General features: G+C 36.4%; 3 protein-coding genes across 3 annotated transcripts; all 3 read left to right on the plus strand.

Moving 5' to 3' along the window:
* The first annotated feature begins 1,228 nt into the window (after positions 1–1,228).
* LOC142354766 (mitochondrial import inner membrane translocase subunit TIM44-like) lies at positions 1,229–3,420 on the plus strand. The gene is made up of 2 exons (XM_075407150.1): positions 1,229–2,564; positions 3,153–3,420. The coding sequence occupies exons 1-2, from the start codon at positions 1,267–1,269 to the stop codon at positions 3,364–3,366; spliced, it is 1,512 nt and encodes a 503-aa protein (XP_075263265.1). The 5' UTR covers positions 1,229–1,266; the 3' UTR covers positions 3,367–3,420.
* Positions 3,421–3,838: 418 nt separating this feature from the next.
* Positions 3,839–6,865, plus strand: LOC142354767 (large ribosomal subunit protein bL28m-like). The gene is made up of 2 exons (XM_075407151.1): positions 3,839–4,077; positions 6,153–6,865. Exons 1-2 carry the CDS (start codon positions 3,895–3,897, stop codon positions 6,843–6,845), a joined length of 876 nt encoding a protein of 291 aa, XP_075263266.1. The 5' UTR covers positions 3,839–3,894; the 3' UTR covers positions 6,846–6,865.
* Positions 6,866–10,406: 3,541 nt separating this feature from the next.
* Positions 10,407–23,429, plus strand: LOC142353943 (polyglutamine-binding protein 1-like). Its single transcript, XM_075406177.1, has 6 exons — positions 10,407–10,481; positions 12,727–13,201; positions 15,497–15,632; positions 16,968–17,159; positions 22,183–22,295; positions 22,996–23,429. The coding sequence occupies exons 1-6, from the start codon at positions 10,415–10,417 to the stop codon at positions 23,141–23,143; spliced, it is 1,131 nt and encodes a 376-aa protein (XP_075262292.1). The 5' UTR covers positions 10,407–10,414; the 3' UTR covers positions 23,144–23,429.
* Positions 23,430–25,355: the final 1,926 nt, after the last annotated feature.

Raw genomic sequence — 25,355 nt, forward strand, 5'->3', positions numbered from 1 at the left:
TTCCGTGAGTGCTCATAGTGTGAAAAATTTTTGTTCTCGATGAGCCTAGTTGAAATTGCTAGACTTCATCAAGGGGCAGATGAAACTTTTTATGACCTGAACACTTTGTCAAATAAACATTAAAAATTATTTGATTTTGCCTTGCCCACTTTCAAAAATTATCTTTGTTGTCTTATTATTGAGTATCATCATTGACAGGTCTCATTGATTGATAATTAGGCGCAAACCTAATTAATTGTCCGAGTTAAAGCTTATTAGTTTTCATGACTTTGACACTACTTTTTCTCAAAAAATATGAGTTCATTTTTCAGTTTTGGTTGTACTTTTGTAATTTTTGTTGTCTTACCGTTTATTGTCATTATTGACAGGCCTGATTGGTTTCTAATAGAGTTTAATATAGTCGATTAAATAGTTTCTGTTCAAAGCTGATGCCTTTTATGACTTTGACATCAATTGTTTTCAAGAAATATTATAGAATTTTGAGTTTTGCGTGTTTTTGGTGTCAACTTTATTATCTTATATCTTTGTCTGATTATTGACCGTTTTCATTGGTTTCTAAAAAAGTTTTTCTTGTTTAAAATATTTTCAATTCATAGCTATTGCTTTCTGTGACTTACGCGTTGCCTGTTTTTTGAACTAAGTGAATTTTTGAGCTTAAGTCATAGTGCACGAGGTTATCAAAGTTCATTAGAGCGATTGCTAGCGGATATTAGTGTTGAGCTCATTACTCTTCTGTTTAGAAGCCGAAGTAGGTATAATTTTAGAATCTAACTGAAACTGCACACTGAATAAGAACAATTGTTGAAACTTAGGAAAAAATTTTTTTTCAATTTCATCTCTTTTCTGTTTGAACCCGATATGCGTCTAAGGCGTCAACGATGGCTAATTTCTGGCAATCTGCCTTCTATGTTTCAAAAAGACGTCAGCTATTGGTAAGGAGGATCTCGTCGGATATTGACATTCAGTACGTTTGCACTTTAAATTTCTGAAATAATTTCTGAAATAAATCTCTAAATAATTACATCGCAAACCAAGTCATTGATTTAATATGTAGAATGCCACACTGCATCTGATGGTTGCAAATTTTTTGCACTCTTAAGGTAAGAGGTGTTTGTTGAATGGGGGAGGGGGGTGGGGGGGGGGGGGGTTGATATCACCAGTAGTTGATTATTCTAAAGCAGTCGGACATTCTGTTTGATACGACTCCATAAATTTTACTTCGTTTCAGTGCATACATAGTTATTATTTCAATATTTTTCAGGCGAGATGGCGTCTGTATGTTCCAAAAGTTACGGACTAGCTGTACTTTGCAAATCAAATTCTGCCTTCTCAACTAACATAGCGAAAGTTCACGTCAAGCGCTTTTCAACTCAGCCGTCTAATGTACAGCCTTCTGGTTTATCCCTTCATCATGCAAACGTACTTCAATCGAACTGCGTGAATTGTTTCATAAATAATGGATCTCTTTTTCGAGCATCGTTAATCCAACAGCAAGGCATGCATGTCACTGGCTACCTCGACGCCCCAAAGCGTGCCGGATTTTTTGGCAAGTTGTACGAGTCAGTTAGGCAAGAACTGGAACAAAATAAAGACGTTTCAGATTCGATTAAGAAATTCAGAGAAGAAACAAACAAACTTGATGATTCTGATGCATTGAAGAGCGCTAGGAAAAAGTATCAAGCTTTCGAAGAAGAAACGAGTGAAAAAGGCAAAGTTTTCAAAGATAAATTATCCGACGTTTCTGGAAAGCTCAAAGAAAGTTTGGACGATTTTAAAAAGTCCGACCTTGGTAAACAAACTACGGACGTTTTTGAAAATGTGGGCAAAGGCATTTCAAGTGCGGGAAAATCGGCGGGTGAAACTATTTCGAAAGGAGGAAAAATAATCTCTGAAAGTGGGGCTTTTCAAACAATATCGAGCGCCTCTGAAGTTGTGAGACAAAATATAGACGAAGAGCTATCGCGCGCTAGAGTTTATAGCAGTCCGAAAGTTTTGAAAAGGCGGTCAGATTTTAGATTGTTTTCAACCAAAACAGCTGAACAATTTGACCCTGAAACGCATGACCTTAATGAAAGTGAGTTAAGAATGGAATTACATAAAGATGCAAAATGGTACGCTTCTTGGGAAAATTTCAAAGACACGAATCCTGTAATGAACAAAATGTTTGATCTCAAAAACCAATACGATGAGTCAGAAAATCCAGTTATTGCAGGGACCAGATACGTTTCAGATAAAGTTACAAGATTTTTCGGGGGAGTTTTTTCAGCTAATGCGACTAGCGAGGTTATGACTGAAATCAGAAAAGTGGATCCTAATTTTACCATCACAAGGTTTAACGATGTTTGTCATAAAATCATATTTCCCCACGTCGCAGAGGCTTTGTTTCACGTTAAGTTTGACTTACTAGAAGATTGGTGTACGGCACCTGCGTACAGTAAACTGTGTGCGCAGTTGGAGCCTCTTTTGAAACAGGGATACAAGTTTGATTCGCATATTATGGATGTGGGAGAACCGGATGTGGAGACGGCCATTATGGAACAGTCGATGCCAGTCTTGGTGTCCAGGTTAGTCCGTTGATGAGCTATGTGCATTTTTTTGATACACTGGCACCGTTGCCTTTTGCGGTGCATTATATTATTGGCATAAACATGAAAGATGCATCCAAAACATGCCAAAATAAAACAGTCCACAAATGGAAACAATCCGTAAATAAGCGGGGGGGGGGGGGGGGGGGGGGAGGGAGGGAGGAGGGAGGTAACGGGGGGAGGGAGGAAGGTAGCGGGGGGGGAGGAGGTAACGGGAGAGGGGGGAGGTAACGGGAGAGGGGGGAGGAGGGATGTAACGGGAGAGGGGGGAGGAGGGAGGTAACGGGAGAGGGGGGAGGAGGGATGTAACGGGAGAGGGGGGAGGAGGGATGTAACGGGAGAGGGGGGAGGAGGGAGGTAACGGGAGAGGGGGGAGGAGGGATGTAACGGGAGAGGGGGGAGGAGGGAGGTAACGGGAGAGGGGGAGGAGGGATGTAACGGGAGAGGGGGGAGGAGGGAGGTAACGGGAGAGGGGGAGGAGGGATGTAACGGGAGAGGGGGGAGGAGGGAGGTAGCGGGAGGGGGGTGTTACAAACGGAAGAGAATGCGTTATCTGTGTTTTTCAAGGTTCAATGTGCAAGCAGTATGTACCATCAGAGATTCGGTGGGAAAAGCGATCACGCTTCCAGACGACACTGCCCTGATTGGGGGAGGGGAGGAGGGACAAGTTGACCAGTACATGTGCTTTGTTGCCCTCACTCGAGACATGGAAGATATAGATCCTATTTCATCATGGAGAATTGGAGATATCGAAATCAGGAAATTTAAATTGGCCTTTTGAACTTCGATAATAAAGTTGATAAATGTTTGATTACCATAAATTGTTTCTCGAATATTTTTTGAAAAATTGGAACCCGTGACCATTTGTTTTTTTGTTTATTTTTTTTGGTGGTGGGGGTGTTTCGTACCTTTATTATGACATGTGATAACTGCGATGTCTGGTCCCACCTGTTTAAAATCTTATCCAAACCTTTATTAATGTAAAAAAGCAAAAAAGCGCATTAGTTTGTTCGCCACATGTTTATGAACACAAAAATATGTTCATGGGTAGGAAAAGAAGTTTCCACAAAATAGTTTAGCTGACAGAAAATTTGACATAAGATGAAAGCCTCGGTTGTTTGGGGATGAGCAGTCCAAGATTAACGTGACTTTGAAACAAGACATGAAATAATTCCGCTTTTTTGCTCATTTTTTTGAAGCTATAACTGTTACTGTAATTATTAATTAGTAATAAACTGTTATTACTGGAGATGCAGCGTGAAAAGACAAAACAACGCGACTGAAATTTCAGAACGTGAATGAGAGCAAAATGGGAAAACGCCCATATTTGCCAATTCCTCGGAAAAGTTTGTTCAGGTCTGCACAGTTGCCCGGACCGTACGATCACCTATTTGACGCATTTGGAAACCCAGTGGAGGGAATCGTGGCCAAGTTGCCCAAATTCTACCTAGATATGATTAAGCCCCGACCGCCACCGAACAGAAATTGGCAGGTTTGTGCTTTTTAACCAGGAGGCTGATTGCCTTTTGCTTTTCCTTTCATAGAAAAAATTGATTTAGAATCTGCTTAAGGAAGGAATATGTTTTACCGACCGTTGGTAGTGATCAAAATATCCAGATTTTTAATTACTCTCGATCGAAGTTTGAAGCAATTAGTGTAAACCTGTCTCTTTTTTGTATGCAAAATGTTAGCTAGACCATTTTCTTCTAGAACATTCTTTCCATTTCAATTCTAAAGTGATTTTTTCACGCTTGATGTTATTGAGTGATTTGAATAGCTTGCAATCAGAAAGTGCGTTTGTTGCTAATTAAAACCGATTCTGAGCGAAAACTCCACATATCTGGTATAGCGTAGTAGTCGAAATCCCTGCCTCTCATCCGAGTTTATACCCCCCCCCCCCCTGTCACCATAAAAGTTGCTCTAGCCTGTGACCCCGTCTAAATTGTTTGCATCGCCAGTCGTTCGAGAGCAATTCGTCCGACATTAGTCGGTTGATATTTTGCAATCATTTAAATTTTGCCCTTGAAAACGCACACTAAACTTTTAATTTTGGATTTATCTGAGTGTTTTGTTCACTGCTTAATTTTTCAACTAGTTTATTAACGAAGTTCTTCAGGATCTCACCTTAAAATATGCTAATGTCATTCTACATGTGTTGCGGCGAGTGGGGTGGGCTACGCTTAGAATTTTTTTGAGTAAATTTTGCTGTCTTTTTACAGTAAAATTGTGAGTAATATTTTTGTGCTCAAGTAGAATATGACCATCTTAAATGGATGTTTATACGTCTTTATAAATATGTATGAGTGCTGCGCGCTCCTGTCATATAGACAATTGCTTCACAAAAACGATGAACTTTGTTCACACATACATTTATATGAATGTCTCTAATAATAAAGAGGAGGTAGTTTGTATTGGTTATCATCGGAGAGGCCGTCAGGCAGAGATTTTTTTCTTTCCGTTTCTCCCGATTAGATATTTTTTTTGGAACGTTTGCAACATTTAAACTGTCAGACTAGATTTGCGCTGTCGCCATCCATTAGATCTCATTTGTAATTTCTCTCGAAGTTTGAAGCAATTACTGTAAACGTGTTAGTTTTTTATGCTAAATTCTCGCTTAACTGTTGTTGTGTTTTTGCGAGTCGTTCGAGAGTAATTCATCCGACGTTAATCGGTCTATGTTCTATTTATCGCCTTCTTTGTTAATGTTTTCCTGCCAAAAAATAACTAATTGACTTCTGGGAACTAATTTTTTTCTTGGAAAAATTGACAAGCAACTTTAAGTTAATTTTCATGCCTATGAATTTACTTAATATCAGTTTTTTGTTCAGTTTTTTGAAGACGTCTATCTTTTCAAACCATTTTCTGGCGTTGATTAAAATTTTCGGGCAACCATTTTTTCTGCTTTTTTTTTGTTTCAATGACTTTTTTTTTCAACTTTTTTTGTTTGCAGATTACCGTTTTTGTAGAGTGAGCTGTAAATTTCCTATGTGAATGGAAAATCTTGGAGCTTTCAGACTAACTTTTCTGAAAAAAACGGCTGATGTTAAATGCTCTAATGATGAGATCTGACACATTGTAGACAGTCACAGAATTAATTTTTTGCACGTTTTCTCTTTTTTTACTCTATTAAAATGTTTTTTTTAACTAGTGTGCTAGAAATAAATTTTTAAAAATATGGACGCCCAAGATCTTAATAGGTGTATTTTTTAGAAGAATCGCCTGCTTATTATTCATCGAAGTCCGCCATCGTTCGTTTTTGGGAAAAATTGCACACAAAATTCTTCGATTTTGCACAAAATCTATTTTGCGCAAAAAATTGCACATAATAAATCATTTTTATAGAAGTTTTGGAAAAAAAGAACGTTTGCTCACCTTGTTTAAGATAAAAATCTGTACTTAGTTCGGAAAACAGCTGCTGTGCTATGGTTGATTGTATGTTGTCAAGTCAAGTCTTTTGTCATCACGCAATGCCTAATTTTATATGCATAAGTGTAAAATCAGTAACTAGAAAATTTTCAATTTCTTCACTAACAAACATTTGAAATGAATTCGAAAACGTTTGTTTAGGTCCCCAAATATCCTTATCATATCATGCCGAAAGGAGCTAACAAGGCGCACGTTGAAAAACAGTACAAACAGTCAATGTCTTCCCCGATACCAGTAGTTTACCCGAAACGGTCACGTGAGGAATTGTGGGGCGGGGAGGGTCTTATTTTCGGGTTCAGACAACGCGACAGATACGAAAGGCCCCACCGAACAATTTGGCATCCTAAATTGTTGCACTGGACGTGTTATAGTGAAATTTTGGACAAGAATTTTGAGACTGTTGTATCTGATACGACTTTGGATTTGATTGATGAACTGGAAGGGTTTGATTTTTACATCTTGAAAACACCCGCACACGAATTACTGTCAGATTTAGCCATGCGTATCAAAGGCGAAATATTACTAGCACTTGCAGATAAATCGTATTGGCCGAATGATGCAAAACAATTTAATCTGATTAAAGAGAAATACAAAGATTGCGTCATACCACGTGAACAAGCTGAATGGGTTGGTCTGAGCCCCGAAGAAGCTGTTTTCCGCGCACAATTGGCCGAGAATTATGATTACAGACCTCTGAAGGAAGTATTTGCCGAGCAGGACAAAATGAGAGCTGATTTGACCGTAACGAGTGTAGGTGACCAGTTGAAAGACATGGAAAACGATAATCGAAGATTTAGTTTAACATCAAAGTTGAGAAAGTATTTGCCATTTTGAATTAATTTTTCAGTCGAGAAGTTTTTGATGTATATTTTTAACTATACTAATTTGTACGTACATGTGGTACATATATGGAGTGGTATTTAAATGAATTTCTGGGGGCTAAAAAACTTTGTTCTTGAAAGGCAACTCGGAAAATTGATCTGTAAGAGTCTGCTAAGTGAATCTTTCGTCGCGTTCTGCAAATTTTTTAAATGAAATTTAGGAAATGAGAGTCAAAGGACCAAAAGATGTTCTACATCAAAAAATGTTTGAATTTTTTCAACCTTGCGCTTAACTATGAGCACAGACTGGGATCAAATGATAGCGATAGTCAAAAAGAAATCTGGTTTTTGGAAACGTGCTATCGTTGATTGAAAATAGTTTTTAATTGCTCTTGAACGAAATACATAGCAATTTTTGTAAACGTGTTGGTCTTTTTTATGCACATTTTTGCTTGGCCATTTTGCGCTTTTCTTCTATAACATTCTTTGATTTCTCAAGTGACTTTTTCACGCTTTCGTTCTTCATTTTTGAGTGACCTCTATTGCTCTCACTCTGAAGTAAAGCTTATTGCTAATATAAAGTCGGCTACAGCATAGCCAAAAACAGGGTCTCATGGACGATTGGTCAGTGTATCTGGTTATGGATCGGGAGGACGGTGGTTCGAGTCCTGGCGGGATTAAATGTTTTTCTACCCGCTTGTCATTCGAGAGCAAATCTTCCGACATTAGTCGGTTTATGTTCTTTATTGGTGATGTGTTAAATAATTTTGGAACATTTCTCTCCAAAATTTTTTGTACACTATTATTTGGCTCTCATGGTGGCAAATTCTATTTCTCTGAAACAAAGTTTGCTGCAGTTATACTATTCATGTGGTCTTTCTAATGCGATTTTTCGCTCGACCGATTTTTCGTCGACTCTTTAAATTCGTCCTCAAAACGAGATAAACAGGTAAAGCTCGGAGGGCAATAAATGGCTAAGTAGCTCTCTTGGAGCCTTATGCCATATTAATCTCTAAGTATGCGATTAACCGAAGCTGTTTGGAAGAGATAATTTTATGGTGTTAAGGGCGGTTCTTAATCTTAAAAGTTCGACTATCACCCGTCCACTTTGTTCCAGCTGGCGATATGAACCCCTCTCACGTCCAGCCCTTCCAACACTACCCCACCTCCATCGCTTGATCCCCCATTCAGCTAATCCCCCTCCCTCTAATGCTAGCATTCCAAAGCCCCAGCTGGCTACCAAATCCAAACGCTCGACGGTGAGTAATTCGCCCAACGGTAGTCGGTTTCATTTCTATTATCAAGGCAAGCTTGGGCATACAGTGGATGTTCAAATGGAGCTCGTGTGCTAATTTATCTAACCTTCGGCATCTTTTTTAGTTCAATTGTTTTTGAACGCTTTTAATTCCCGGAAGTCGCGAGGTTTTCTCTCCTTCAGGCTGAAGTCTAAGCGTTAAAGACGACCACATTTTGCGCCTAATTTATTTGATTAATAGCCGCACAGCGATAGCTGGGGCTATTATTGGCCTTCTCTTGGTTTTTTACAATTCAAAGAATTTGAATTGTATTGGGGCGCTGTCTTTTTTTTAAGATCTGTTCACACATTTTCATGATTTTTGAAGTCAAATTGGAGTAGTGACTTTGGTCACGCCGAAACAGGAAGTGGAGCGAAAAAGCGAGTGGTTTTGCGGCGTGAAATTTTTTCGCTCTAAATTTAAAGTAGAGTGAGAAAACTGTGTTTGAACAAAAGTTCGCTTTCTCGGTAGTGGTTTTTTGTTCACATGCGGCAATTTCACTCTGATTTTTTCTGTTTTTTCGTTTTTTTGGAACGGATTTTTTTTCTAAATGGTTTTCCCAATCCATTCATAGTCCTTTCTAGGTCTAGTTTTTTGTTTAGTCAATGAAAATTCTTTGAATTGTACGTCAGGACTTGTCCTGCTATGTTTTTTTATTTCGTCGTCATGATTTTTGTTACGACCATATGACGTCACAGCCACTTTTTGTTCATTTGTTCATGCAATTTCAACTGAATGGCATGTGTGACGTCATTTATTGCTCTTAGTGGAGCGAGTTTATTTGTTCATGCGCGTGATTAAATTTTTGGTCACACTTGACTTAACTCACTCTCAAAAATGACTTCCTGACTTTGAAATTGACTTTTATTTATTTTAATTCAAAGAGATAAGGTCAAATGGGCGTGTGTCACTCTAAATGAAGGTTATTTGAGATCAGCTAATAGAGGTAGCAATAACTAATACAGATTTTTAATCAAAATGTAACAGATCAACCTCCAATGAAAAGACAAATTTTTTTGGTCTGTCTTTTTTACTGTTTTTTTTAGACTGCCGATCTACGAATCTATTGCGGCTATTTTCTGGCAATCTACCAGCTATGTTTGGGTTGGGTTTCAATTCGGCTGAGCCTCTTCATCTGTTGGTACCTAATCGTTTTTACGTATTACAGAATAGTTCTGTCACTTCTATTCAGTGTGAAGTTTATCCACAACTCTGTACTTAATACTTGATGTCGGCACGTTCTATCATTTTTTTCAGTCACATTTTTGCCGGAACGTGACTCACAATGTTGCGTTTTCTATAACTTAGCGTTATAGCTGCGTCGTTTTCTTTTTAAGGCAAAAGAATTGGACTACGTTCCTATGAAGTGAGGTGTTTTTAAGAACTTCATGCGAGTTATCAAATCTTTTATTTCTACTTTCCGAAGTGATTTTGGTGGATGCGCGTTTTAGATTAACTGTGAGTGAACATTTCTGCCTGCCATTAACGCATTGAGTCCGGTTCTTTAAATTTTTTTCGGGTTGGAGAAATATTGAATTATTAGGTTTTGTCGAGTACGTTCCCGAAATTCTTCGCCGTGCCATTATTTTTCAGTTGTTTGAGTGGCAGTTTTATCAACTGGTGAGAGCGGTAGAACAGTATGTGAAAATGAAGGTCAATAGTTTTTGAAATGTGTTGAGAATATTATTTAATAATAATAATTGTCGTATCTGGGTAATCGCAGAGGAACAGCATTAGGCCACAGCATAGCTGCCAATTTTCGTATGGTTCCCGAAATTTCAGCCTGTATTTTTGTAGTCATTTTTAATCTTTTGGTAACTATGGCCTATTTTTTGGCGTCTGAATCTTTCACATGTTACCATTGCAGCTCACGTACCTAACACTAAGGCCAATTTAGTACTGATTGAGTTTCTAATTCAGGTTACATTTTGCACTGAATTTCTCTGATTCAGATCGAATGCAGTGGTTCATTCTGAATTATCTTCTGATTCAGAAGAATACAGAATAGTTTCCCTGAATTTTGCTCTGATTCAGAGAAGTTCAGAAATCACTTCACAGTTGGTTTTGAAATCCTGAATCAGTACTAAGAACTGAAAATTCTCTGAAATTGTTCTGAATCAGTACTGATTGTCACTGAGCCCTAGGTACGGGCTAAGATCGGTCAAGCTATTGTAAATCGAATAGAAATCTTTGAAATCTATGATTTCAATGAAATCTATGATTTTCTATGATCTATGTTTTGTTTTGCGATGCTCAGGTTTTCATATTTTTTTTCAGATTAATAGTAATGCCCTTGCCTCCCGCTTTGCTAGCCAGGTTGAAGAAGCGAGGAATTGTCAACCAGGAAACAAAACGTAAGAAAGTTATCTATTAAACTAAACTCAATACTTCAAAGATCAAAACCTGCAGAATTTACGTGATTAAGTTTATCACACGGAAAATACGACCAGCTATTTGTTATATCGGCAATAGAGAGGCCTCATTTGTATATATTTGAATCAATTTGATATTCGAATCATACCTTTGCGCCATTTAAATTCTAAAGTTTCACTGCGTTTATATAAAATTGATATGCGAGAATGGTCCGAATGGAATAGTCAGAGAACTATAGACCAATTTCAGACAACTATAGACCAATTCCAGACAACTATAGACCAATTCCAGACAACTATAGACCAATTTCACTCACACCATGTGTATCAAAAATTTTTGAAACTCTTCTCAGAGACCAAATTGTAGATTACTTATGGAGTGAAAAGCTGATCACCAAAACGCAATATGGATTTAGAAAAAGATTTTCAACGACAGATGCAATCACGTAATGTACTGAGTTTATACGATCAGAAACTGATAAAAGTAAATATGTATCTGCTGCCCTAATGGATTTATCCAAGGCTTTTGACTCTATAAACCACACAATTCTTGATGAAAAATTATTTATGTTAGGTTTTAATACATCGTCTAGGCTATTAATCAAAAATTTTCTGTCTCATCGCGAGCAGCAAGTAAAAATACAAAACATTCTATCGGATCCAGTTGAACTCACAAGAGGAGTTCCTCAAGGGACGGTCCATGGTCCACTGCTGTTCAATTTATACATAAATGACATACATAAATACATTGACAACGAAACAGAGTTTATTCATTATGCAGATGACACAATTGTTCTCACATCCAATACCTCAATCGAAGATGGCAAAAAAAATTGGAAATGGAAACACGAAAGTTAATAACTTTTTCCAATCAAATGAGTTAAGTCTCAATGCCTCTAAAACAGAGTTCATAGTCTTTAGCAAAACAAAACGAACTGCCAATACACACATGGTTGTTGACATTGTAGTCATTGATGAAAAAGAGGCGATCAAATACTTAGGCGTCCACATTGATAGATTATTAACTTTCCAAGAAGAATCAAAACACATACTAAAAAAAATGCCGGTATTAAGACTATTTATACAATAAGAAGAACAATTCCAGACAATATGAAAAAACTCATTCTCAACGCATTAGTGTTGAGTCACATACATTATTCAGCAACTATCATTCAGTCTATCAACCAAAATCTTGTTCTAACAATTGACAGACAACTTAATTGGGCAGTTAAAGCTAGCTTCTTTAGGAAAAAGTTTGATTCATCTAGAGATCTGAAACTAAAGTATAAAATTCTACCTATGCATTTTTTTTGAAATTAAAGCAAATTAATTACATCTGGAAGATTAAAACCAACCAACTACCAGCATTTGATAAAAGCAGGGGCCGTGAACTTAAAACCTGGAAAATTAACAAAAATGAAAGAACTGGACTCGAGTACTGGGGCTCAATTCAAGAGCTCAAAACTAGAAAATTCATTCGTTAGAGAAAAGCTTTACAGGACTGGAATTCTTTACCTTGTCTCTTAAGAAAAAACGAAAATAAAAAAATTCAAAAAACAAATCTTTAATCATATTTTTTAGGAATTTAAAGGTGACCCTTGCATGCAGTTATCGGATTGTTTCTCTTGGAAACTTGTAAGGTTTAAAAACTAACTTTTCTTGGGTTCCAATTCGAATAATTAAAATTTTTTTCAGTAATGACATTGCTATTTTTATTAGTGATACTTTGCACTGCCATTTTGTTTTGCGCAATCTACTTTTTTGTTTTTGCACAGCAATAATGGATTGAATTCAGTGTTCTTTTTTTTGGAATCGTATAGGACAAGTCGACCGAAATTTGGCTGGCCGTAATTAATTGTAGCATTGAGAAGAATTCTAATAAAGAAGTATTGTGTGAAAACAAGCTGTCGGTGTAAGACCGAGTTAATTTACCATAGCTAAAAACACGCGCCTTGTAAATCATAAAGTTTCGAAATTAAGTACCGGAGCTACATTGTCACAACTTCTTTACGTGGGTAAAATCTAAAACAAACCAAGAGATTCTGACTTTTTGAACCTTAGAAACCGCAATTGTTGCCAATAAAGTGCAGTGCTACTCATAAAAAGATCCGTCTGAAGTGTGTTTGATAAGAAAAAGGGCTGCTGAGTACAGGCCACGGTTTCTCTAATACTTTTCAGCTGCGATTATGCAAAAATTATGTTTGTTATTGACATACTGACATTTCAGTTGCACCTGAGGAGAAGGAAGAAGTTATAGTCGAAGATTATTCAACTGGAAAACAAACGAGTGATAATGAGGCCGATTCCTCGTCCAGTAGTGATGAAGAATCGCCGGAATCTCAACTTTCCAATAACAAAACCGAATCGTCAAAGCCAGGAGGACCTATCAAGTCCGTCCTTAAGTCCACCCCCAAAGTAACTGGCAAAAGACCATCGTTTCCAGTCAAAAGGCCAACAAGTCCACCAAGGGGTCCGGTTGCTGGTTGCCCAAACACTTCAAACCCCTTCCATGAATGCTCAATTTACTGTAAAGAGAAGTATGGAAAAGCTAGCCAGACATCAGAGACAGTCGGTGGGAAAGTGAGGAAAAGTGTCGGATTCTCAGAAGATACAAAAGACTCAGATTTTCCAAAGCCAGAGGACGAAATTGAGGATAAGTTGCCACTTCCACCATTTTGGATTAAAGTTATTGACCCTAAAAGGTAAGTCCACTTGAACAAATTAATAGTTTCTATTTTCTATCTTGGTTAATCTCCACGCAGCATTTCTGCAAAGGTTCAAAAATCGAACAGTATGCCTATATGCGGGGTGTTAATGTTCGTCAGAACCGAAGCTGCTACTTTCCATATCTCTATCTACCTGTCTCTCTCCTACAATACTCCAATTTTCTGTATATATAGGTAAGCGCACTTAAATAAATAAACGCTTTCTGTTTTCGATCTTGTTTAATCTCCTCTCAGTTGTTCTCGTTCATCAGCTCTGAAGCTGCTAAAATACATATCTATCTATCTCCATCTATCCTGTATAGCTTCAATTTGTGGTATATTGATATCCTGGCTTCCGTTCGTCTTTTCGTTGACTCTTTTGTTGTCTCTCCGCTCATTGGGCGTGGCAAATAAAAAATAACCTTATTATCTTCTCTGTATGGAATCTATTGCAATGGCCAGTCATTTCTTTTCACAACTTGTATATGAAGATCGTTTGTGTTACCATCCATCATACAAGACGATTGCGCGTGTTTCTTTTACTATAACAATCAAATGTCGGAAATACGATGCCTTGATAGCTTATTCAATAAGCATTGTCTCCCCCCTTAATGAGTTGCCCAATAGTGATAATTCACTGGTTATTGTGAGTGCACCGATTGCGGGTTATTTCATGAGTGGTTTTGGAACTTTTTTCAACATTTATTTTAATCTAGACTTTATTGTCACCTTGAACGCTTGCATGTTTTTTTGACGCGTGCACCGATTCTTTGCAACATAAATCGAAAGACGATTCTCAAATCATTTAGTGGGTGGCTTTGGAATTGATTTTGATATTTATTTCCATCTTGAAGTTATTGTCAGCCCGGACGCTTGCATGTGTTATTTGACATGTGCACCGAGTCTTGGCAATAGAAATCTAATGACTATTCTCTTTAATCATTTAATCAATGGTTTTGGAATTCGTTTTGACATTCTATTTCATGGAAAAGTTATTGTCAGCCAAGACGCTTGCATGTGTTTGTGACGTGTGCACCGATTCTTGGCCATAGAAATTTAATGACTTGACTATTCTCTTTAATCATTTAATCAATGGTTTTTGAATTCGTTTTGACATTCAATTTCACGGAAAAGTTATTGTCAGCCAAGACGCTTGCATATGTTTTTGACGTGTGCACCGATTCTTGGCCACAGAAATTTAATGACTTGACTATTCTCTTTAATCATTTAATCAATGGTTTTGGAATTCGTTTTGACATTCTATTTCATGGAAAAGTTATTGTCAGCCAAGACGCTTGCATGTGTTTGTGACGTGTGCACCGATTCTTGGCCATAGAAATTTAATGACTTGACTATTCTCTTTAATCATTTAATCAATGGTTTTTGAATTCGTTTTGACATTCAATTTCACGGAAAAGTTATTGTCAGCCAAGACGCTTGCATGTGTTTCTGACGTGTGCACCGATTCTTGGCCATAGCAATATTATGACTATTCTCTTTAATCATTCAATCAATGGTTTTGGAATTCGTTTTGACATTCTATTTCATGGAAAAGTTATTGTCAGCCAAGACGCTTGCATGTGTTTGTGACGTGTGCACCGATTCTTGGCCATAAAAATTTAATGACTATTCTCTTTAATCATTTAATAGATGGTTTTGGAATTGGCTTTGACATTCTATTTCATGGAAAAGTTATTGTCAGCCAAGACGCTTGCATGTGTTTGTGACGTGTGCACCGATTCTTGGCCATAAAAATTTAATGACTATTCTCTTTAATCATTTAATAGATGGTTTTGGAATTGGCTTTGACATTTGATTTCATCTAGAAGTTGTGGTCAGCCAGGACGGTTGCGTGTGTTTTTTTGACGTGTGCACCGATTCTTGGCAATAGAAATTTATTGACTATTCTCTTTAATCATTTAATCAATGGTTTTTGAATTGACTTTGACATTTAATTTCATCTGGAAGTCAATGTCAGCCAGGATGCTTGCATGTGTCTTTGACGTGTGCACCGATTCTTGGCAATATAAGTTGAAATACGATTCTGTAAAATCATTTAGTAAGTGGTTTTGAAATTGGTTTCGACATTAACTCTCATCTTTGATTTATTTTCAGCCAAGGGAGCCTTTTGTATTTTTGACGTATGACCATATCTTCTAATATTAAAAAATTCCATATTCCAATAGTAAAAAAAGTAACAAAAATGATCTTCTGTCATATGCACATCTTCAGGTTGCTCTATGAATGATGATCTTTTAGATGACCATTCAAAGTGTATTGGGGATGTTTTAGTGGCTACTCGTACTATTGGAATCGGGAGACTGATTTGGTCACATGGCTCCACCCCCTGGACGAGGATGCTGTGATAACATTGGCTGCCTCTAAACTCGCAGAAGCTGTTGCAGCCAAAAGAGCAGCAGAATTTAATGTTAGTTAATATTTTAACAGTAATTTCATGCCAAGTTACACAATGACAACTTACCCAAATTTTGCCAGATATTCTACCTACCTAATAAGTCTGATTTTTAGAAAGAGTAATCAAATTTTTGCAATAGTAGGAATGTGCAGGTATGCTGTCTGATTCTTACTGGATTGAAGTTGCTGAACAGCTAGCCTATTTAGAATTGCTTTGTGTACGTTTTTTTTAAACTTTAAATTAGTTGGAATTTTTATCCGTGTGTTACTGTAAAGTGAAAATACCAGTGCCTGTCTGGCGCTTCGGAAGCTACCATTTCTGCTTTTGGTCAAAATTGATATCCAAACATTACAGTCCATCGCTGTGATTAATTTACCCTTTTTCTAGCAAATATATCGGATTAAGGGATATATAGGTGTCCCGCCTTTTCACCCCTATTCATTTAACCTCAGTTTATTCACCCCTGTATCATTTAACTCCTCTAGCATTTCACCCCGATTTCAATCTTTCTATAAAATAAGGATTATTAAATTAGCAATATATTCATTTGGCCATGCCTCGCAGGCCATGGCCGTGCCTCAGCGGCCCGTGGGACTTGATATGAAACTATCACAACTAAACGTGGGATTAATTTATCCACCTAATTATGACAAAACATGCCTTTAATGTCGGCTGCTAATTGGCGGGATGAAATGATAGAGGGGTGAAATGATAGATGGGTTAAATGATAGAGGGGTGAATATATCGGGGTTAAATGAATAGGGGTGAAAAGAAGTAGAACCACAGTAGAAGTAGACTTCTGTTCGATCTCAATTTAGCATTGCCTCCATTTTTGCTCAATTTTGAATTTGCTGCTCGAATTGTTGCAAATTCCAGCGCGAAGTGGAATAAAACTCAAAGTCGGTAAATGAACTTACTGGTCCTTTTTGAGCATGTAACGTGAAGCCTGGCCATTACATTTCTTAAAACATTACATTTTTAAAACATCATGCGGCAGCCTATTCCACAGTCTAAGGCGGAAAACAGTAACGTCAAGGAACATTGTCAGTTATTGTCATTGTTGTCCACAAAAACCTTGAAAAGCCTCAAAAATACTATTTACAACGTAATAAGATTCTTTTTGTGCAATTAAAAGGTTCTTTTTCTTTTTCAATATTTTTATTGCTCTCGAATGAAGTTTGAAGCACATATTGTTGTAAACACTTTTGTCTTTTTTATGCAAAATTTTTGCTTGACCGTTTTAAGTTGCCCCGCCTGTCGTTCGAGAGCAATTTGTCCGACGTTAGTCGGTTTTTTGTTGCGTAGTGAAAGTAGGCAAGCTTTACGTAATCTTCACATTGTTTTCAGAAACAGAAGTTATCACATCAGCCCAATCTATCAACCAAACATTCACTCGGTACAGGTGGAGTTTTAACTTCTGGTGATAAAGACGAGAACAGCAATGATGATGATGATGATGAAGAGGACGATGTGGATCCGAGGTGTTCAAACTGTGACAGGATTCTCAGTAATGACGGCTTGTGTCCATCTTGTAATAAAGTTAGTACTGCTCGAATTAAAGGCTGAGATTCTTTACAGTTATCGGGTCTTCTCCGTTTGTCCCCTTGCCCCCTCCCTCCCCTTCCAGCTTTGTGGGTGCATATTATTTGCACGTCTCAGATGCAGGTCCGTATTTTTTATATTTTATTTACTATGTAATGGTACGTGCTCTGGAAATGGGGGTGTACACTTCGGGGGGGGGGGGGGGGGGGGGGGAGGGGGGGGGATGCACGAAAGGGAAAGAGCCCCGTTATCATTGCAAGTGTTTACTGGTACCTAGTAAATTTACTCATCTTTAATACCCGATTCCACTGTTTCCTAATTTATTTAAACTATAGACTTTACTTTGGTTTTCTTCTTCAAAAAACGACTGGTTTGCGAGCGGCGTCCTCTTATATCATTGCATTTTGTTTTTTTGAAAGAAAGCAGAATTTGGCATCAGGTTTCAATTTTACGGAGAAAAAAAATGTATTAATGGTATTAACTTAAGAAGGATTTTACATCTTACATTTCGTTTTAATTTTGAATTTACTTGTTAAAGAAATGTATGTAATAGCAATTTAGTAACGTCAAACTTCTCATAACCCTCCCCTCCCCGCCCAACAAAAAATTTAGCTCCTCATTGTTTCCACATGTTTTGAAAAAAATGAGAAAACTTTGCGCTAGCTCCACTTTTTTTTGTTCAATTTTTGACTTTTTGAGGGCATCCCAGGTTTTCATAAGCTTCAGCGAGTGGACAGCTAATTCTGAGATAAGAGAAAATCAGATTTTTGCGATTCTTAGTTGTCTTGCCGTGCTTTGACTGCTGGTTTTACTTTTATCCCCTTTTCACCATAGATTTTTCTCGACTATTATTAGAAGGTTAAACGTTGCTTCCAATAGTGTTTAGCCTCAACTATGCGGACCACTTTTTATTATAATGAAAATGTTGACTTTGAATGTTTTTGGAAAAACTAGATATTATTTAATTCGAGTTCTTTTTCAGTCTTTTTTTGCGGCTTGCCTGATTATCATTAATGCTAACAATTCGTATTGAAAAGAGGCAGTTTTTTTTAAATATAGATCAAATTATTCTCATGGCTTAGAAACGACCGTTTCTTCAAGTCAGAACATTTTTCAAATTTTGTTCTGACGTTTTCTCCCTATTTTGCTGTTTTCCTTCTGGTTACTGGCAGCTTCCTGTTTTCCTTCTGGTTACTAGCAGCTTCCTGTTTTAAAAATATATTGTCCTCCTTTTGAACCCTCGTCTACGTAGCTTATGGTTCTATCCAAATTGATATTATTTTGTCAGAGCTAATTTTTTTGATTTGATGCTCATATATATATATATATATATATATATATATTATATATATATATATATAGTAATGATTTTCGTTCTGCGAGCGTTAAAATCGAGTTTACAGCATAAAGCAAATACTATTTTTCAGGTGCCTCAAAGATCTTTTCTATTTACTGCACAATTGTATAATATAAGCTACCAAAACTTTGTTACCAATTCAGGGCTGTCACATAGAAAATCTGTCAAGATTTGAAAAAAGCTGATTCTGCATTAATTAAGTTGCTTTTTTCTAACGGGTACTCTGTCAAAAATGGGTCTCATATGCTTTCTAAGGCTTCATATTTATACATTTTTTGTTCTTTTTAAAGCTATCAAACTTAGCAAGTTTAGGATTAAGTGAAGCACCACCTGTTCTGAAAGACGAAATCAAATTTGCTAACTTTTGCCAGCTTTTCAACTCTGCATAGTATTATTGTTATAAATATTTTGTCTATTATGTATACTTTGTATAAACATACATGTACACGTTTGTATAAATATACATTATGTATACATACATATTATGTTTATTTTGTGTAATATGTGGTGTGGGTGCGTTATTAGTCTTCTTAGCTCAATCTGTATCAACATGATTTTTGATTACTTTGAAACCTCAGTTTTCAAATAATATATTTAAACCTTTTTCAATTGTGTAAACCCCTTTTGTTATACCAATAACAGAACACATCAGTAGTCAGGAAATCAATCAGTTAGACAGAATTGCATTTTGTTTGATGTTTTGCTTTGCTAGAATTGCATTCCAGGACTTGCCTTGCTAATATGAATTTCTCAAACAGATTGATTCGTTTCGCCTGCTTTTGCCGCTTGATTATACAACTGCCTGAATTGATTATGACTTCTCCGTGTAATTTAATTTGTTCGTTTTTATCAAATCACCGTAGAGGGGATGTTGCAGGAAAAAACCTGAGAAAAATTAAGAAAGTTCTGTCCTTTTGATAATGTAAGCGACACAATCGAAATAATCATGACAACTAAATAAAGTGTGTCAGTTTTCAGTAATTTGCATTTCTGAAACAAACTGTTACGGCTACGAAAATCTCGAAATGAGAAGGGATTACGTGAGGTGAAGCGGTTGTTTCCTTAATGGTTTTTGGGTTCGTTTTCGATTATCTAGATAAAACAAGAAATCCTTATTTTATTAAAATTATAACTTCTTCGGCACATTCACCAATGTTTTGACTAAAATTTTCTTGCTGAGAAAATTAGAGAGTATTGAAAACAGCTAGCTTATAATCAGAAGTCAGCAATTTGACCTCTGAATTGTCAAAGGAATATCTTTAATTTCTCAAACAGTTATAGAAAAAGACTGATCAAGCTCAATCAAAATAATATTGCAAAAGCATTCAAACTTAAGGAGTCCGTGTTTAGTTACCACCCATGTTAGGAAAACTTTTTGATAATATTTATCATAATTTAAGTGCGACTAAGTATTTCTTAATTGAAGGTTACTAATTTTTTTCGCTCGTCCGAAAACTCAAATATTGTTCCCTGTTTTTGGTTTTAAACCTCAGCTAATCAGCTTAGCTTTTTTCGTAACAGACTGATAAAAACAATGTTTGGTGCTAAGAAACGTTTCTGAAATATTATTTTGTTTATTTTGATATATGTTATGCTTTCAAAAGCAAATTTGGGAACATTGTGCCACGCACAGGACAGTCGAGCCTTCTTGTTCTGATGGTATAAATAAGATAGTTGGGGAGATTACAGAAAAACTGGATTATCGCCCTCCAGTGCACTATGAATACGTTTTATAGAGGAGTCTTTATGTTCCAGCCCCAATAAGAAGCAGAGTGCTGTTATAATAGTCAGGTATCCGATGAAAAAACTTTTGTCCACCATTTAATATCCGCGCAACGATAGCATGGGCTAATATTTATTTCGTAATTTTGTAACAATTCAACAAATCCTAATCGTTCTAGAATGCTGCCCCTTTTTTCAATATTGGTCTGCACATTTTTAGTCGAATTCGACTGGAAATTTTCATCACGTCAAAACAGGAAGTGGAGAGAAAAGGCGAGTGCTTTAGAGGCGTGGGATCTTTTCATTGCTATTTTAAAGGAAGCGCGACAAAAAATGGCCTTTTCGCTTTCCATTCCAAGTCATTTTGAGGTCTACTTTTTGCTTGTTCAATGAAACTTCTTTGAATTGTATTTCAGGACTGTCCTGATGCTTTTTTTATTTATCTAAATTCACGACAGGTTACTTGACGAAGTCGGTAATGCAGCTACGACAACCATTTGATTTGATCAGTTTTCAGTGATTTCTACTGCTCACCAATTATTATATTTTTGTGACGTCATTTGGTACTCTCATTTGCTTCAGGTTTTTACAAAATGTTGGATAAGTGTTTAGCTTAGCTCACTCGAGAATTGACTGTTGTACTCGCTTAATGAAATTTTTGATACATTTGATAATTGAATTGCACCTGATTGAAGTTACAGACTTTAGGGCTCCGATGCACTAGATTATGAGTTTTTGAAGTTTTCATTTGCAACATCTTAATTTAAACAGGATCCCATTTTCTATGCAAGCTTTTTTTCCTTCACGTGAAAAAGTTTCTCATGGAATCTGAGCCTTACAATTTGGGAAAAAGACAAGCTGCAATTTTCTTATCGCTTTTCCCTTTTTCGTTGCTTTTTTTCCCAATGAACGTGAGTGAGGTCTATGGCTTCTATTTTCCGGCAATCTGTCGGCTATGGATTTTAAGTACTCTAACCGGGCTCGGAACAATAATTTTGGTCCTGCTGGTTTTACAGTTTTAGTTTGACCGTTTTTCATCTGCAAATGTCTCTTTTTGGGTAACTTTTCATCATTGAGTTCCTGATTTTATAAATATCATTCTTTTTGAGGTAACAGGTTTTGGTAAAAATAAGAAAATAGATTTCAGTTAGGTCTTGTACTTTTTCCTAGAGACATCACTGGACAGTTTTCGACTTAACTGAATGTAAATGAATCGCTGATTATCCTAATGTAATGGAATCAGTTCATACAGCGTTCAAAAGTTCAAATATAATCTATTTTCTTCATTTAAGAGTTTTAAATAGGAGAACTAAAAGCCAAATGAAAAGTGCATCATGGTCTTCAAATTTAAATTTGGTCGTCTTTAATGAACTCTATTACCATTTGAAGACCCCTGGTAAGACCCCTGGTAAGACCCCGTCCCCACTCCGTTTACTCAGTCAAACTACAATCAAATCCCAATTTGATCTGTTATTTGAGAGCAATCACCTGACGCTAATCGATTATGTTTGTCATTGTGTCCTGATTATTGTTGTTGTTGTTGTTGGGGATTTACAGCTGTGCTGAAGGGTCTAAAGTCCCAGTCATCAAATTAAAATAATGTCCATTAGTTTCTACAGTTTTGACAATCGCAGGACAATTGCCAAGTGCACATATTTCGCTCAGAAAATTTCCTCTCGAAAAAATTCCACATTGTACGTAATATTCGGTTTTTCAGTCCAGATGGTTCCCTTAATTTTCTAGGTGGTTTGCAATTCGACAGGTTTTAAAGGTGAATTCGCTGCGCGCTTTCTCTGTTCGAGTTTTCGTCATTTTGAAAATTTCGTTGTTCCTTGTTTCTTTCGTATGTACTTCAGGTAGCTCGATGCCGCTATTCTCTTCATTCAAAGCTTTTGAAATTATGTTTGTCTTTGGGTCGATGAAGATGTCTATTTTTTTTAGCCTAAACAGACCAAGAAGCTAAAGGGACTTCGACCTCCTAAAAGACCCAAAGTAGATGCAAATGAGGAGCTAGACCCAATGGATCCAGCTGCCTACGACGAATCTGTGCCCAGGTTGGTAATTGAAATCTCGTCACGGAGCTGTTAATAATTCATTGACATATTCACTTGTTCTGTTCTATATGCTATAACGTAGTCTTTATAAATTATTCCTGACACAATTTTAATGACGGGAGGTATACACGATTCCATTTCATTGACATATTCACTTGTTCTATCTGCTATAACGTAGTTTTCATAAATAATTCCTGACACAATTTTAATGACGGGAAGTATAAACGATTCCATTCTTATGTTATCATTGAGGTCAAAAATGGACGCGTACTGATTGATTTCTCCATTTTTGTTAACGATCCACTCCTACTCCTAGTGCCTTTTATAACCACGGCGGTCATTTCTGTATGTGTCACTGTGTCCTTTCATGGAACAAAATTTTCATTAGTTTACATTAAACAAAGATAATCATTAAACAAAGTTTTCATTACAACAAAGTTTTCATTAACAAAAGTGACCAAACTAAGCATGTATTTGCATTAACAACAGTCTGTATAGACTAAAGTAGGATATGCTTATATCTCTTTAGGCATATGGTGAAGTTCTTTGTTTATTGTCAATTAGCATCTTACTTTAAAATAAAATGTCATGTGAGCAAGTTAGCATAACAATTTCATACCAGCAGCAAAAGGGAGGGGGGACTTGAATAAATCCAGATGTTAATGATTCAATGTTTTCCTTGTCATCATTGTGATTCCAGAGGCACCTGGTCAACTGGCCTGATCCAGCAAGGTGCCAAGGCCGCAGACAGTACAGCAGCCGGACCCCTATTCCAGCAGAGACCCTACCCGAGCCCAGGAGACGTGCTTCGGGCGAATCGAGAAAATTCGGCTGCTGATGATGATTGAGTTTGATCGAATCGGTTTTTGTTGCTCTCAGGTTGTGATCGAGTATGCGAGCTGAAGGTGGCCCGAGAAGTCGAATGATTTGAAGTTTCTGCTTGGAAATTTCCGTTTTATGAAATTGGTTTCGCAGTTAGATGTACAATGAGTCCTACAATATGTCTGGCCTCTATTTTTGCCACCCGGGAAGTTGTCCTTAAAATTTCAACTCTGTGAAAACTTTATTGAAAAATGATATTATTTGTTTTAGTACATTGCTTATAGAGGAATAAAATTCGGTTTTCAGTCGCTTTTTTCTCGCCAAGTTTTTTCTCGAATTTAAGTGTCGATGGAGTAATCAGATAGAACAAATATGTGAACAGAATGTTAAGAAAAAAAACTAAAGCAGGCCGATTTCGCAGCGATATTTGGTCATGTTCTGTCCGATGCACAAATCTTGGGTCTTCTGTTTACAAAGTTGTTTTTGACATAAAGTTTTCCAAAGTGCTTAAAGTCAATGAGAGCTTAAAGGTACTAGGACAAACGATTACAAGGACAATAATTCGAAATAGACGTCATTCAAGTTGCTTACTGACCAATCATTTAAGCAATCACTAATAATAGTGCGTTCGACACATCATTCATTCATTCATATCTAGTCGCACGGAGATAAGGCATGGCCATGGCTCGTGACGAATGACCAGATTAGGTAAGCTCAAAATAACGTTTAATTTCAGCCAATGAGAATAAATTATTTTAAATATTTTGTCCCCAAAAGCACTGTGGAATAAGATGTTTCAAATTTGCAGTTGAGTGTTTTAAATAACATTAAAGAACTGCGTAAGCAATTCAATTGTTTTCTCCGCTGTTATTGTTCCTAGATTTCTTCAGAAGTTGAGGAATAAAGTGTCATCATTTTTTTGAAACAGATTTGAATTTTACTTTTAACTGGATTCAAGCAATTTGAAAATCTTTTGAAAATTTATCGGAATTTTACCGAAATTTGAAATTTTATCGGAAATGGAGGCATTTGTGAACGTGTTTAAAACAAAAAAAATGCGAATTGTTTTTTTAATAGCCGCACAGCGATAGCTGGGGCTATTATTGGCCTTCTCTTGGTTTTTTCTTACGACTCGAAAAGGAGTATTGGTCTTCTTTGAAAATTGGCACATATTTCTTGATTTTTTAGGTAATTTTTGGATTTTTTTTTCTATTAATTCATTCATTTTTGGATCTTTTAACTGTCGTTTTGTCAAAAATCAGTTAATATGGCAACTTCCTTTTGATAATTCATATACTCGACGCCTCTTTCTACCTCGATGTAATTTTGTTTTATAAAATTGCACATATGCTAATCCGATTTTGGTAGTTTTTTTTCCGATTTTTGTCAGTTTTTTGTATTTTGGTTTTGATGACTAGAAATAGTCTTTTTGTGCAACATGAAGGACTTAATTTTTGTTTCAATAAAAACTCAATCATTTGTTGGCGTTAAGTTTTTGAAAAACAGTCAAAACTTTTTCATAAATGCAGTCTTAAAAGTTTTTTGACCATTTTTTTTGCAAAATGTTTGAATTATTCGTATGCTTAATTTCTTTTTTTCCTATTTTTTGTTTTCTTCAGAAGGATAGATCTTTGTATCGGATGACTGTTTATCTTTTCTATGTTTCGAATGCTGATTAGTGAAATTTTGTTGATTTTTTTAATCGATTTTTAACTTTCAAAAATCAAGAATGTCTTTGTTGCGGTTTTCATTACATGGGGCCCATATTCTTCAGATTATAGTTAGTATCGTTCTAGCTTTCTCCTGGAACCTACATTTATTTTCGGTATATTGATTTTTTCAGTTGTTAAAAATGAATGATTTCAGCTTTTTCTTAGATTTTCGTCATTTCTTTGGTTTGCAATTGATTTCATTCAACATAGGGCAGTACTGAGAGTTTGATAGCAACTCTTTTCCAAAATGTCCGCTTATGAGTTATTACTGCTACTTTCTTCCGGCCTTGGTATTAATTTAAACGTTTTTTTGCCTTTCAATATTCTTCTGCTGCTTAATTCTTTTCTATGATCAGTTTAATTTTTGAATTAGTATGAAATCATGTTGTCTAGCATATGTACAACAAGGAACAAGTATGTATTGTTTTTTTTGTGTTTTTTGCAGTTATTAGAAGTGTAATTATAGGTGTTTTCTGATTCTTAAATTTGAGCTTTCTTTTTTGAAAAGATTTAACTTAGATTCTAA

This window comes from Convolutriloba macropyga, chromosome 15 (genome assembly GCF_964194025.1).
Source record: "Convolutriloba macropyga chromosome 15, txConMacr16.3, whole genome shotgun sequence".
Taxonomy (NCBI): domain Eukaryota; kingdom Metazoa; phylum Xenacoelomorpha; order Acoela; family Convolutidae; genus Convolutriloba; species Convolutriloba macropyga.

What these genes read in the sequence shown, in the direction of transcription:
- LOC142354767 (XM_075407151.1), top strand. Translation starts at nt 3,895, where the DNA reads ATGGGAAAACGCCCATATTTGCCAATTCCTCGGAAAAGTTTGTTCAGG. An exon ending in CACCGAACAGAAATTGGCAG is followed by an intron (nt 4,078 to 6,152) that starts GTTTGTGCTTTT and finishes ACGTTTGTTTAG; the next exon opens with GTCCCCAAATATCCTTATCA.
- LOC142353943 (XM_075406177.1), top strand. Translation starts at nt 10,415, where the DNA reads ATGCCCTTGCCTCCCGCTTTGCTAGCCAGGTTGAAGAAGCGAGGAATT. An exon ending in TGTCAACCAGGAAACAAAAC is followed by an intron (nt 10,482 to 12,726) that starts GTAAGAAAGTTA and finishes CTGACATTTCAG; the next exon opens with TTGCACCTGAGGAGAAGGAA. An exon ending in AAAGAGCAGCAGAATTTAAT is followed by an intron (nt 15,633 to 16,967) that starts GTTAGTTAATAT and finishes CATTGTTTTCAG; the next exon opens with AAACAGAAGTTATCACATCA.
- LOC142354766 (XM_075407150.1), top strand. Translation starts at nt 1,267, where the DNA reads ATGGCGTCTGTATGTTCCAAAAGTTACGGACTAGCTGTACTTTGCAAA. An exon ending in ATGCCAGTCTTGGTGTCCAG is followed by an intron (nt 2,565 to 3,152) that starts GTTAGTCCGTTG and finishes GTGTTTTTCAAG; the next exon opens with GTTCAATGTGCAAGCAGTAT.